We start from the raw sequence: 13,605 nt of genomic DNA, 5'->3' as shown, positions 1-13,605 counted from the left end.
CCGGAGTGGGGGCGCCCGCCGCCAAGTCCCAGACGGCAGGGATGCTGCTTCCACTGCAAAGCCCAACCTCTCCACCCGGCCCTGCACAAGTCTGTAACTGGGGAGCTCGACTCAACGGCGTAGCCACAGGGCTGCGGGGCGAAGTGGGGGGGAGGGGCGAGGTGCGGGAAAAGGGGCGGAGCCGAGCGGGGGCCACCCCGCGAACCGCCACTCAAGCTGCGTCCCCTTTAAGACCAGCCGGCCTGAGCGCGGGTGGGGGCGGGGCGGGAGCGGGCCGGCTAACTGCAATCCCTCCCGGGAGATGAAGTTCGACGCCCGACGCGCGGAGCTACAAAGAGCCTATTGGAGGACTACAAATCCCAGAGAGGAGCGGGCGGGTCCCGGGCCGCCACGCCCCTGGGCTGGGCTCCGGCCCTCCACCCCCCTCGCAAAGCTGCGCAGGCCGCCCGCGGAGGGGAGGTTGCTGAGCGAGGGCTGGAGGTGGGTGCGGCACGGACGGGGGCGTGGGGTGGAGGGACAGCCGGCGAGGGGTCACGGACCCATCTGGACACCTGTCCTACCGTGAGAAGTCATCTAGCCTACCCTAGCCTCGCCATTCTCATCCGTGCAATGGGAATAGCAACGCCTGTGGCTGCGGGGGAGGGGATGTTTATGGGGAAGAAGGGGCGGAGCTGCTGGAAGGAGCCTGGGTGGATGGCGATAGTCTGAAAAGCCCGGATAATAAGGGCCGAGACTGTGGGAGGAGTCCGGTGGGTGGGTCAAGGAGGGGCGGGGTCTCTAGATAACAAGTGGAACGCGCGTGAGATCCGAGAAGGGGCTGGGGAATGGGTGCAAGGAAGCCAAGGAAGCAAGCCTGAGTTGGATTGGGTGGAATGAGCCGAAAAGCGCTGGGGAGGGAGGGGTGGAGACGGAAGGATGAAAGGGATCCCTCTCGGCCCTGGAAAAGCCCAGTGTCAGCATCACTGATATGACTTGAGGAAGAGGGTGCCCAGATGGGCAAATGTCTGTGGATTCACGGAGCATCTTTTCCTTGTGAGTTGAAAATAAAGAGCCCAACCTTTGAACCGGCGTCACACATTTGAGTTCATTCAACTCACACCCTGTGAAGACGTCACCATATCTGTGTACAGTTGAGGAACCTGAGGCTCAGAGAAGTAAAATGACTTGCCCCAAACCACCCAAGGACTCCTTACTCTCAAGGCACTGCTTTTTTCCCTGAAGTGCAGGGAGGTAGAGGTTTAATCTGTAATGAATGGCAGGGAATAGATGACAGATGTCCCAGTCCTTCACAGGTTGTGTGACAGGACCAGCTTCCTCACTGCCAACCTCCGAGGCTTATTGTTAGGATGAAATGAGGGGGTACGTTTGAAAGCCGTTTGTTCATAAATTATCTTTCTTGTGAGGAGCAGGAAGACCGTGGAAGAGTGGTTGGGCCTGAGGAAAACCAGAAGGTGAAGCCTCAGGATGAGCCAAAACGATGAAGGAAGATTCTGAAAGAGGGTAGAGGATGGTGATGATTGTTGGAAGTCTACACCAGATGAGAGAATACTTTGCTGTGCAAGTCAGGTCAGGTGACTTCCCTTCTCCAGCCCTGTTGGTTGACTTTTCCCTGTTGGTTGACTCCTTCAAAGATCGAAGTGTGTCATCTGAGTTGGGAAGCACCTCTGTCTGGTGAGCACATAATGGAGCAAACAGCATTTGGGCCTTTTAGAGATAGGAACTGGGCAAAGCAGAGCTAAAGATACAGCTGTTGGGTGTGGGGAGGCCAGGAAGGGGAGGTGGAGGGCGGTATCCCCAGATAGTCTCCAGGGCTGTGAGCCAGACTCTTTATCTGGTGGGCTGTGTAAGGTGGGGAAGACTGCTCTAGTTTTTTGGGAGACACATTAACTCACTTTGAGTGCTGTCATCCTTGAAGTTTACCTAGCTGTGTTCTATGCATCCCCTACACTTTGGGAGTTCTTATATTTACTTTCCAAACTGAAAATTCAGGAGACTGTTTCAAAATAGAAAGTTTTAAAAATTCAGGAGAGATTGGTAAACCTCCCTATTGGTAGATAACAGTCTGGGACTAGGAAAATGGATCTGACTAAACGGGAGGAAAGTTTTCCCCCTCCCCCTGCCTGCCGACTTCTTGGGGTACAGATCTGGGGTACAGATCCCCGACCTGACAGGGTGGCCAAGCAACTGTCTACTTAAGGAAAGTGAGCCTTGGTAAGGGGTAAGAATAAAATGCTCTGGAGATGCAAAGAAGGAAGGAATGAATTGCAGCCAATGGGCCTGGCAGATAAATGGCATTTTCTTCGCAGTGCAGGCAGCGGGATAGCAGATGCCAAACTGCAGAGATAGGAGAGGGCGTGATATGGTTGGTCTGTAAAGTAGGGATGATAATAAGCATCTTCATCTATGAAATTGACATGCATAAAGGGCTTCCCTGGTGGCTCAGTCGGTAAAGAATCCACCTGCAATGCGGGAGACCTGGGTTTGATCCCTGGATTGGGAGATCCCCTGGAGGAAGGCATGGCAACCCACCCCAGTATTCTTGCCTGGAGAATCCCCATGGACAGAGGAGTCTGGTGGGCTGCAGTTCATGGGGCTGCAAAGAGTCAGACAGGACTGAGCAACTAAGCACACACAAAGTACATAGCATAGTAGTAACTGCTCAGTAAACGTCAGCCATTATTATTACTGTTGTTGTTGTTGTTGCGATCAGCACCATGTGCCCAGGAATTGGTCTAGAGCCACACAGCTAATGAAGTGGCAGAGCCTGATTCAAATGCAGGCCCAGGTGACACCAAAGCCCATGCACTTTCCTCTTCCCACAAACATCTGTGAGGCCCAGAAGTGGCCCCTCTTTGTTAACATTCTTGGTAAACCATCACAGGAGTTTCTTTTCTAGTGTAGTAGTAGAGACTGAGTTCAGAAGGAAGCAGGAAAAACAGGGCCTAAACAGCCATCTTCTCCCAGCCTGGATCTCAGCATGGAGACAGGCAGGCCTGATTTTGTGGTTCGTGTGGGCAGTTTAGTCTGGGTAGGAAGACTACTTGGATGTACATTCAGTTGCCCTCCACCAACTGTGGGCTAATTTAGCTTAGCCCTGGTTGGCTTCTTCATCCTCCAGAGCACCGAGATGTCAGGAGAAGATCATGAGATGCTAATGCTCCTTCGTAGTAGAAATAACATCTGATATTTATGGAATCTGGCTATTTACTAGGGCCAGGCACTCTGACTGGAACTTTACATCTGTAGTCGCAGTAAAGAAGTACTCTTTTCTTCCCTCTTCCTTCAAGATAAAAATATTCTTAGAATTTTTAAACATACAGAAACATTGAAGGAGTAGCCTTTCACCGACGCACCGATTCACATTGACAATTTTGTTTTTACACAGGTACACTTTTTGCTAAACTATTGAAAAGTTACAGATGTCTTGACACTTGACCCCTAAATTCTAAAGCATGTTATCTCCTAATTATAACATTCTGCACCATAACAATAAGACCATTATCATACCTAAGAAAAATAGCAAGAGCTCATTATTATCTACTAAATAGTTGAGATTCAAATTTCTGCAACTGTCAAAAATTATCTCATATTTTTTAATCAGATGCAGTCAAGATTCATTCATTCATTGCATTAATTATATCTCTTTAAGCAATTTATTTAATCTAGATAGAGCCCCTCTACCTGTTTGAATTTATTTAGCAATAACTAGGTTCAAATTGCTTTTTTATTTCTTTTCTGGCAATGTTGCGTACTTATTATTGCATCACATTAGGAGGCATATGATATCAGAATCCTACTATTCTATCCATGAATGCTAAATTTGATTATTGGATAAGGTCATAACAGCCTGATATTTCCATAAAAGGTTAAGTTTTTCCCTCTTTAACTAAAGAGGGCTTCCCAACTGCGCAGTGGTAAAGAATCCCCCTGCCAATGCAGAAAATACAAGAGACATGGGTTCAATCCCTGGGTTGGGAAGACCTCCCTGAGTAGGAAATGGCAACCCACTCCCGTATTCTTGCCTGGAAAACCCCATGGACAGCCAAGCTACTGTCTGTGGGTTCGCAAAGAGTCAGACACGACTTAACAACAAAACAAGAAAAACAGCAAATTATGATCTGACACTTGTATATATTGCAGAATGATCAGATAGTTACGAAAAAAATTTTTTTCTTGTGATGACAGCTTTTGAGATCTGCGTTCTTTTGACTTGATCACATTAATCTTTGATGTCTTCTTTGCTGTCTGGAAAGAGATGTTCCAGGCTCACCTTGAACCTGTCAAAGTCCCGGAATCACCAGTTTCACCAGGAAACCATGGTTTCTTTTTGTAGGAGTTAAGGTTTAAAAACCAAGATCCGGGGACAAGTGTGCTCATTACTACTTGGGGTATCATTTCTAGGCTCTGAGCAGAGCTGAGACATGATAGATGGATAGATGGATAGATGGATAAAAAGATAAATAATTATCAATGCCTTGTAGATTGATTGTTAAAACAGCTGGTCCTCGGTGTGTAAAAGGAGTAGGTTGCATGTAAAGTACCTTCATTATGGAGGCTTAGTGGGCAATAATGTAGGGAATTGCACAGAAAGCCCTTGCTTGTTCTAAGGCTCTGTTAGTGTGTGGCCTGTTACCTAGGACCTCTGCATCTGGGTTCAGTCTCTTGTTCAGGACCCGGGTTAGAGAAGACCCTAGGCTGCCTCCAAAGGACTAGTCCTCTGAGCAGTGTCCAAACCTGGAACCTCCCAGAGACCATGACTCAGAAGTCAAGAATGGACACAAAGCCCCGGGCCAAGGATTCATTCTCACTGCTTCTGTGAAATAAAGATAATGTGATCTGTCTTGCCTGCATCCCAGAGTTGTTGTAAGGATCAATTTTATTTTTTTAATTGCCTGCATCCCAGAGTTGTTGTAAGGATCAATTTTTTTTTAATTGCTAATCAGTCTTTTCAGCATGTGTACTACAAAATCCTTCCCCTTTTCATTGTCTTAATACCACAGTTTGAAATGTCATTGCCTTAAGTTTGATTTCATACATTATACTAAGATATACTTTTTCAAATACTCTTTTATGTTATCACTCACCAATTTTTCCAAAATAAGATTTTAATCCTTTTTTTTAATCTTGTTAAAAAATACTTTTGGGAGTGGGATTAGAATAGCATAACAACTGTAATTAATTTTTAAGTGAAGTGAAAGTGTTAGTTGCTCAGTCGTGTCCAACTCTTTGCAATCCCATGGACTATAGCCCGCCAGGCTCCTCTGCCCATGGAGTTCTCCAGGCAAGAATACTGGAGTGGATTGCTACTCCCTTTTTCAGGGGATCTTCCCAGCCAAGGGATTGAACCTGGGTCTCCCGCCTTGTGGGCGGATCTCCTGTCTGAGCCACCAGGGAAGAATAGCTTTAAGATACTGCCTCTCAGAATCATCACAGGTCTCTGTTTATTCAAGTCCTGTTTATGCTTCTTAATAAAGAAGTATATGCTTCTTTGTTTTCGAAGGGAGCACAAGGGTTTTTTAAGATAGGTGTAATTTTTTAAAAAAATATTTACTTACTGGCTGCAGGACTGACCCGTGGGATCTTTCATTGCAGTGCACGGACTTTCTAGTTGCCCCGCGGCACATGGGATCTTAGTTCCCCAACCAGGGATCAAACCCACATCCCCTGCACTGTAAGGTGGATTCTTAACCACTGGACCACGAGGGAAGGCTTTGAAGAGAGGCCTCACTTGGAATTCTAGCTCTGCTACCGCTAGCTGTGTGATCTTAAGCAGCTGTCTTCACTGTTCTGTGCTTGTTTTATAATCCAGAAAATAGAGATAATAATTGTACCTACCTCACAGCCTCAGTGTGGTGTTGCAGTGAGATGATCTATAGGAAAATGCCTCACATAGCTGGGGACATGTCCTCAGTGCTCAGGAAATGTTGATTATCTGCACAGTCACTGGTCATGCATGTCAGAATCAAAATGAGGTGGCAGGTATGAGAGCACCTGGTAAGAGGTAGGAGAGGACAAGTGCCAAACCTCTGCAAGGGGTTTGACTGCTGAATTGCCAAGGTCATTCAGAGCATGGCAGTTAGACGGGCCTGGGCTTGAATCCTGGCACTGCTTGAATCTCTGGGCAAGTCACCTGCCTCTTAGAGCCTCAGATTCTCATTTATGAAGTGGAGATAATGCTTTCCTCAAAGGGAGTTACAAGGATTAACTGAGCAAATGTGTCTAATAGCAAGTACCTAAGAAGTACTCACCAGGCAGTAGCTGTGTCTCTTGTGAGACCTGCGGGAATGGTTTTAAAGAACATAGTTTTAAAGGACTCTAGAGCAGTGTCTTAACTGCCCTTCCTTATAGAACACCCACTCTCAAAAGAATTCTATTTTCTTTGTTACAATTAAAGGTTGCAGCGGGGTGATTTTCAGGCCCTAGACTGGGATTGCCCTCCACATGGTACCAGGCTGGGCTTTAAGATCCATCACCCCTCATTTGGGCCACAGACTCATTTCAGGGAGGAGAGAATTCCAGCCACCTCCCAAGTTCCCAGGCCCCCTGACTTTCCCTGCCCAGGCAGATGGTCCGAGGATCCACCTGGCATAATTTCCTGGTTTTCTCAGAAAGGGAAATGGGCTGATCTTTTTTCTTGGTTCTTTTCGAGTCAAGAGGCAGACTTGGAAATTCTCCTGCTTAGGACAAATTGTTTGTTCAGACACAGTGGTGGAGTTTCTTTTATCTCCTGTTTCATGGTTCGGTTTGTAATTCTCATTCATCTTTTCTAATCTGGCTTTTTAAAAAAACCTGGCTTTTTGTGTTTTGCTGCTTTGTCATTAGGGATCATGGGTTGCTATTGAAATAGTAGGGTTTAGACTTGTGGTGTGTCAGCTATGGAGGGGCTCCAGGCCATCCAGGAGCCAATCCCCGTATCCTCAGATGTGAGTGGGCAGAGTCCCAGGCCAGCCACAGACTAGCTGCCAAAAGACCTGCCCCAGTCCGATCTGGGCAGAGAATAAGGGAATGTGCACCTTCCGCTCATGTTAGGGCCTCAGGGTGGGAAGGGGAAACTGAGAGGTGTTGGACTCGTACCGACCTGGATTCGGGTCACAGCTCCTCCAGTGACTAGCTCTGTAACCTTGAGCAATCTCGAAACGTTCCTGAGCCTCGGTTTCCTCATCTGTAAAACAGAAATAATAGCATCTGTCTGGCAGGGTGCTTGTATAGACATCAAGTGAGGTAATGCAGGTGAAGAATCAGCACAGTAGTATCATTCTCTATACTTCTCTATATATTTTTGTTAAAAATTAATAAAATTCTACTGTATGTTAACCAAAGCATTATACAAGCAGGAAGTGTGTGCTCAGCAGGTGGTAGCTGCTGTCTTGCCAAGCAAGCTGCCTAGCACTATTTTAAAAGGCTGCTTCAGGGATTCTCAAACTTGTGGAAGCTATGAAACAGCCTTTTGTTGCCGTTCCAGCTCTCAGCAGCCTGTGCAGGAGAAAGAGAGTGAGCTTTCCACTCCCTGGCCGTGTGTCCTGGGCAAGCCCTCAGTCTCCTGGGTCTCTTGTTTCCTATCTGCCTAACGGAACGATGGCCGCTTTGTAGAGCTGCTGTATGAATTAAAAGGGCTGGTGGGTGTACAGGCCCAGGATGTAGTAGAATGCTCAGTACGTGTTCATCCCTTCCTCTCTTAGCCCCTCCACAGTACCCCCAGCACCCTCAGTGTGCTCGGCAGTGAACACACAGGGACAGGAGCTGGGTCACCGCTGTCACAGAGATCACAAACCAGGCAGCGGTTTGCACAAACAAGTTTCATCATAACCCATGTTATGAAGGTACACTTTATATCACCTTCCAGTCCCCCCCCCAAACACACACACAAATGAAACAAAAGTTTCACAACAATATATATAAAACTGGTCATAACCCAGTGTATTATATTATTCATGACACAATCACAATCTTGGTTTTTTCCCAGTTTATGAAGGCATAATTTATGTGCAGTAAAAGTCACCCTTTTTAGGTGTACAGTTACATGAGTTTCTGTAATCTTTATACAGTCATTTGACTACCACTACATCAAGATATTGAATATTTCTGTCAGTCCGGAATATTCCTCCAGTCTCTTTGTAGCCAGTCTTATCTCCAGCCTCTCCAATTACTGATCTGACTTCTGTATCTATAGTTTTGTCTTTTCCAGAATGTTGTATAAATAAAATCATACACCATGTGACCTTTTGAGGCCGGCTTCCTCCACTTAATAGGATGCTTTTGGGATTCTTCTGTGTTGTGTGTCAGTAGCTAGTTGGCTTGTATTGCTGAGTCACAGTCCATTTGTCTGTGACCTCTTTTGAGTTAATTTTTCATCTGTGTTGCGGGATATGAGTTGAGGTTCTTTTTATGCATATTGATGTCCAGTGATCTTCACCTTGAGAGCGCTAGGGAGGAGGGCCAAATGCAAAGCAGATCATTACATGATTGATTACATGATGGAACGGTGGGCTGTGCAAGGGACCAGAAGCCCCAAGAGGAGAGCTGGCAAAGTGGAGGTTTGGGGATAGATAGAGGCAGTGACTCATAGGTTGAACGCAGAGAAAGTGGAAAAAGTGAAGAAGGGTGGTATAAGGAGAGCAAAGGCAGGGGAGGGCGGATGCTGTGGTGTCAGGACGGCCGGAGCATAGAGTGTGGGGAGAGGTGGGATCGAAGGTGAGATTGGATTGCACACAGTAGTCAGAGCAGGCAGCACTGCTTCAGGAAAATCAGCCTGCAAACTGAATTGGCAGGTGGACAGAAAGGAGGCAGGGAGCCACGTGAGGATGCTGGGGGAGTGGGGGTGAGCCCTGAGCTCCAGGAGTTCCTGCAGGGACAGGTTCACGGAGACAGTCGAGAAAAATGTTAGGGATGCTGAGTCAGGGCTGCCTTGTGGGCTCACGCAGATGGGTGGCTGAGAAGTCACAGCAGGATCTGGGGAAGAGAACTCTTTGTGAGGCTTCTGGTATCCACAGAAAATCCAGGTGGGCTGTCTAAGAGGCAGCTGGGTACACAGTGGGGCTGGAGCTCAGTGGTGAAAGCCCCCGCCCCCCTCAGTGAAGCTGCTCAGCCTTGGGACGCCAGTTCCTGCCCCCTTGTGTCATTGTGGCTCTCAGACCGAGCCTGTGGACTTGCCACGGTGGGCACTGGGCACTGTGACTAGGAAATAGGGGCTGGAAGGGCTGACTTCTGTGATCCCTGAGTCTGTAGTGAAGAGCACAGGGAGCCCCCTAGTCTGGGGTCAGATCTACCTTCTTTTTTTTTTCAATTGGAGGATAATTGCTTTACAACATTTTGTTGGTCTCTGCCATATAGCAACACAAATCAGCCATGGTATACACATATCCCCTCCCTCTTGAACTTCCCTCCTACCTCCCACCCCATGCTGCCCCTCGAGGTTGTCGCAGAGTGCCAGGCTGAGCTCCCTGCGCAATACAGAAACTTCCCAGCAGCTATCTATTTTACATATGGTACCATGTATTTCAGTGCCACTCTCTCTAGTCGTCCCACCCTCTCCTTCCCCCAGTGTGTCCATAAGTCTGTTCTATGTCTGAGTATGTATTCCAGGGGTCAGGAGACCTCCTTCTAACCAGCCTTGGCCCAGACTGCAACTCCCGGCGCTGCCCTGGGTGAATGACCAGGAGCCGCACAGCAGGGCGCGGGGGCAGGAAGGCAGGTGCTCTGTTGCTTTGCATGCAGAAAAATAGGACTTTGGGTGCCCATCCAAGGGCCCTGGTATGCCCCGTGGCACCTGATTGTCCTCCCCACCTGCTTTGAGCTCTTCAGAACTGATGTACTTAGGAGATATGGGGTTTGCGGCCCAGAGAATTGTCGGGAAAGAGCCCAGCCTCTCTGCCGCGCCAAAGCCTGTGTGTTCCTTTCCATGGAGCTCAGCCACTTCACAGAGCCTGGGCCTTAAAGAGAAAGAAAGACTGGAAAGTAGAAAGTGCAGATTACTATCTAGAAAGAAAAGGAGATGCTGGAATGAGAAAGCAGCTGGCCCACTCCTGGGTCCAGCTCCTGCCTGCACCCGCTGGAGGAAAAATTAGTCAGATTCGGGCCCCAGGCCAAGCATACACCTCGGCTGCAAGTCTCAGCAGCGTGGTAACCACCCCTTCCTAGGAGCCCTCCCCAACCCTTCTCTGTTGGACACCCCCTTCCCCCCACCCCAACCCCACCCACCACCGACGTCTCACAGCCCATCTGCTCCAGGCTTCTGTTGATGATTTTGTAACTTCATCATGAGCTTGTTTCTCTTCAGACACTCCAGATGGTTCATGCCTTTCTGCAATATCAAAGTGCCCCATTGGACAGGGACAGAATCCACCCCACCCCCACCCCGCCAAAGAATTGGGTGGGGCAGCCGAGAGTCCTCCACACCCAGCATGGCCACCACCCTCTGGAGTAGAGGGGTCTCGGTGTAGTCAGGGCTTCCCTGGTGGCTCAGATGGTAAAGAATCTGCCTGCGCTATGGGAGTCCCAGGTTCGATACCTGAATCCGGAAGATCCCCTGGAGAAGGGAATGGCCACCCCGTCCAGTATTCTTGCCTAGAGAATCCCCATGGACAGAGGAGCCTGGTGAGGCAAATAGTCCATGGGGTCACAAAGAGTCAGACACGACTGAGTGACTCACAGGTTCATAGTGCAGTCAGCCTCCCCAGAAGGCAGATGCTTGGTGACAACTGCCCTGGCCCTCTTGCTACCCTTGCTGGGTGACTTTGAGAGAAGTCCCCTGCTTGGACCTCAGTTTTCCCATCTGGACAGTAAACGTGCCAGAATCCATTCCAGGCCTACTCCTGCAGCTCTAGGTGCATTGTTCTTCCTTTTTTCCACCCTTCCTTCCTTTTATTTTATTATTTCTTTATTATTGAGGTAGAGTTGATTTACAGTATTAGTTTTGGGCTTACAGCGTAGCAACTCAGGGTTTTTATAGATTATACACCATTTAACATTATTATGAAATATTATCTCTACTCGCTGTGCTGTAGCTGGTCATTTTCCTTGTCACTGCCTGTGGTTGTGGTCTCCTCTGCCAGCCTGGGCTCTTCTCAGGGGCAGCACTGGGACTGATCCTACCTGTGCCCCCACACCCAACATTAGGGAAAGATTCCTAGATTCACTGCACAAGTTGACTCCTGGGAAAGTATCATGTTAGGAGCAAAAGAAGTACATCCCCTGATTTTTAGACCCTTAAAGAAAAGTTAGAATCCAAGACTTCAGGTTGATGGAGACTTGCCAGCCATGGACACTAGAGGCTGTGAGGTCAGTGAGGGGATAGTGGGGGAGAGTTGTTAAGGAGTGGCTAAAGAGCCCTCAGGAAGGGTGCTTGGTGGCAGAGGCCCTCATCCGCACTACAAGGTTCAGAGGAGCCTGGGGTTCCATCATGGTAGGAAAGGGCAGGCCATCAGGAGCCAAGGGCATCTTCATGGCCAGGCAGGTCATCATGGACGGGTGAGAATCCAGAAGGAGCGTCACTGGGAGTCCAGAGGACCGAGTGACCCATTGTGGGCCTGGAAGATAGATGGAAATGGTACTAATCACAGCCATTTGTTGTGCATTCTTTTAGATAGAAGAATAAATAAGGCAACATTGATACAGCAGAAGGAGAATGGGGCTTGGAGTTCTACACCTCAGAATGTCTGTTAAGTACCGAGAATGGCCCAGTAGTTGGCTAGTAAGCACGAATACATTTTTCTGTCTCATATAAAGGCAGCTGGGCTTGAATCCTGCAGGACCCTTTACCACTGTAAGCCTGGGGAGTGAATCCTGGCAGTTTCCCTCACAGTGGGGATGACTGGTGATATTGTGTATGTCAAAGGATAGTGTGTAAGCAAATGTACGTAAGAGCAGCCAGCATAGCCTTCAGTCCAGGCACATTTTCTGCCTTTCCTTAGACCAGTAGTTCCCTGTCTTAACTGAACATTTAGAATCAGCTTTAAAATACATCAATGCTTGGGTTACATGCCACACCAATTAAAACAGCCTCTGGAGGGTGGGACCCAGGCTTTGTTTTTTCTTTTCATTTCTTTCTTTCTTTTTTAACTCCCTTAGTGAACCTAACATGCTTTAGACAGTGTGACAATTATTACCCATCCAATTGTTCATTGAGTTATTCATTCATTTCAATTCCAAGGACATACAATAAGAAATTGAGAACCATGACTACCCAGATGATATAGATTGGATGTTTGTGTCCCCCAGAATTCATCCACTGAAATCCCAGCTTCCAATGGGGTGGTATAAGGTGGTAGAGCCTTTGAGAGATTAGGTCATGAGGGCTCCACCCTCATGAACGAGATTACTGTCCTTATAAAAGAGACTCCAGAGATCTCTCTTGCCCCTTCTGCATATTAGAACACATCAGACACCAAATCTGCCCCTACCTTGACCTTCAACTTCCCAGCCTCCAGAACTACGAGAAATAAATGTTTGTTACTTAAGCCACCCAGTCTCCAGTATTTTGTTATACCAGCCCCAAAAGTCATCAGATATGGTTGGGTAATAGTCATTTCTTTCTTTTCTCTCTGTAGGACTATTTTCCTGCACCCCAGCCTTCCTGCCATGTCTGACCCCATCACACTCAATGTCGGGGGGAAGCTCTATACAACCTCACTGGCAACCCTGACCAGCTTCCCTGACTCCATGCTGGGCGCCATGTTCAGCGGGAAGATGCCCACCAAGAGGGACAGCCAGGGCAACTGCTTCATCGACCGTGATGGCAAAGTGTTCCGCTACATCCTCAACTTCCTCCGAACCTCCCACCTGGACTTGCCCGAGGACTTCCAGGAGATGGGCCTGCTGCGCAGGGAGGCCGACTTCTACCAGGTGCAACCCCTGATTGAGGCCCTGCAGGAGAAGGAGGTGGAGCTGTCCAAGGCCGAGAAGAACGCCATGCTCAACATCACGCTGAACCAGCGTGTGCAGACGGTCCATTTCACCGTGCGTGAGGCACCCCAGATCTACAGCCTCTCCTCTTCCAGCATGGAGGTCTTCAATGCCAACATCTTCAGCACCTCTTGCCTCTTCCTCAAGCTCCTCGGCTCCAAGCTCTTCTACTGCTCCAGTGGCAACCTCTCCTCCATCACCAGCCACCTGCAAGACCCCAACCACCTGACTCTGGACTGGGTGGCCAACGTGGAGGGCCTGCCGGAGGAGGAGTACACCAAGCAGAACCTCAAGAGGCTCTGGGTGGTGCCAGCCAACAAGCAGATCAACAGCTTCCAGGTCTTTGTGGAGGAGGTGCTCAAGATCGCGCTGAGTGATGGCTTCTGCATCGACTCTTCTCACCCACACGCTGTGGATTTTATGAACAATAAGATTATTCGATTAATACGGTACAGGTAAAAGGACCCCAGCCACGCTGGAGGGGGTCTTCCCAAAGCCAGGATGTTGGATAGTGTCTCACCGGTGGTGTGAGGCAGGGTACCATACTAATCTGCATTAATTGCATAGCAAGACTTGATTCCCCCCCACGATGCAGTCCACCCGTAGGAATCTGTGTGTCCTCTTGACACAGCCACCTTTTTCCTTGCCGCTTTGAGCTGGAGATGGGCAGTTTGCTGTACGTGAAGTCTGCCGTCATGTCCTACA

At 48.5% G+C, this 13,605-nt stretch overlaps 1 protein-coding gene across 1 annotated transcript; it reads left to right on the top strand.

Annotated features, from left to right (window-relative positions):
* The first annotated feature begins 453 nt into the window (after window positions 1-453).
* Window positions 454-13,359, top strand: KCTD21 (potassium channel tetramerization domain containing 21). The gene is made up of 2 exons (XM_068978076.1): window positions 454-480; window positions 12,546-13,359. The coding sequence occupies exon 2, from the start codon at window positions 12,577-12,579 to the stop codon at window positions 13,357-13,359; it is 783 nt and encodes a 260-aa protein (XP_068834177.1). The 5' UTR covers window positions 454-480; window positions 12,546-12,576.
* The last annotated feature ends 246 nt before the right edge of the window (window positions 13,360-13,605 follow it).

This window comes from Capricornis sumatraensis, chromosome 8, assembly GCF_032405125.1.
Source record: "Capricornis sumatraensis isolate serow.1 chromosome 8, serow.2, whole genome shotgun sequence".
NCBI lineage: Eukaryota > Metazoa > Chordata > Mammalia > Artiodactyla > Bovidae > Capricornis > Capricornis sumatraensis.
The sequence above is the reverse complement of the archived record's forward strand: the minus strand, read 5'-3'. Positions and strand labels throughout refer to the sequence as shown.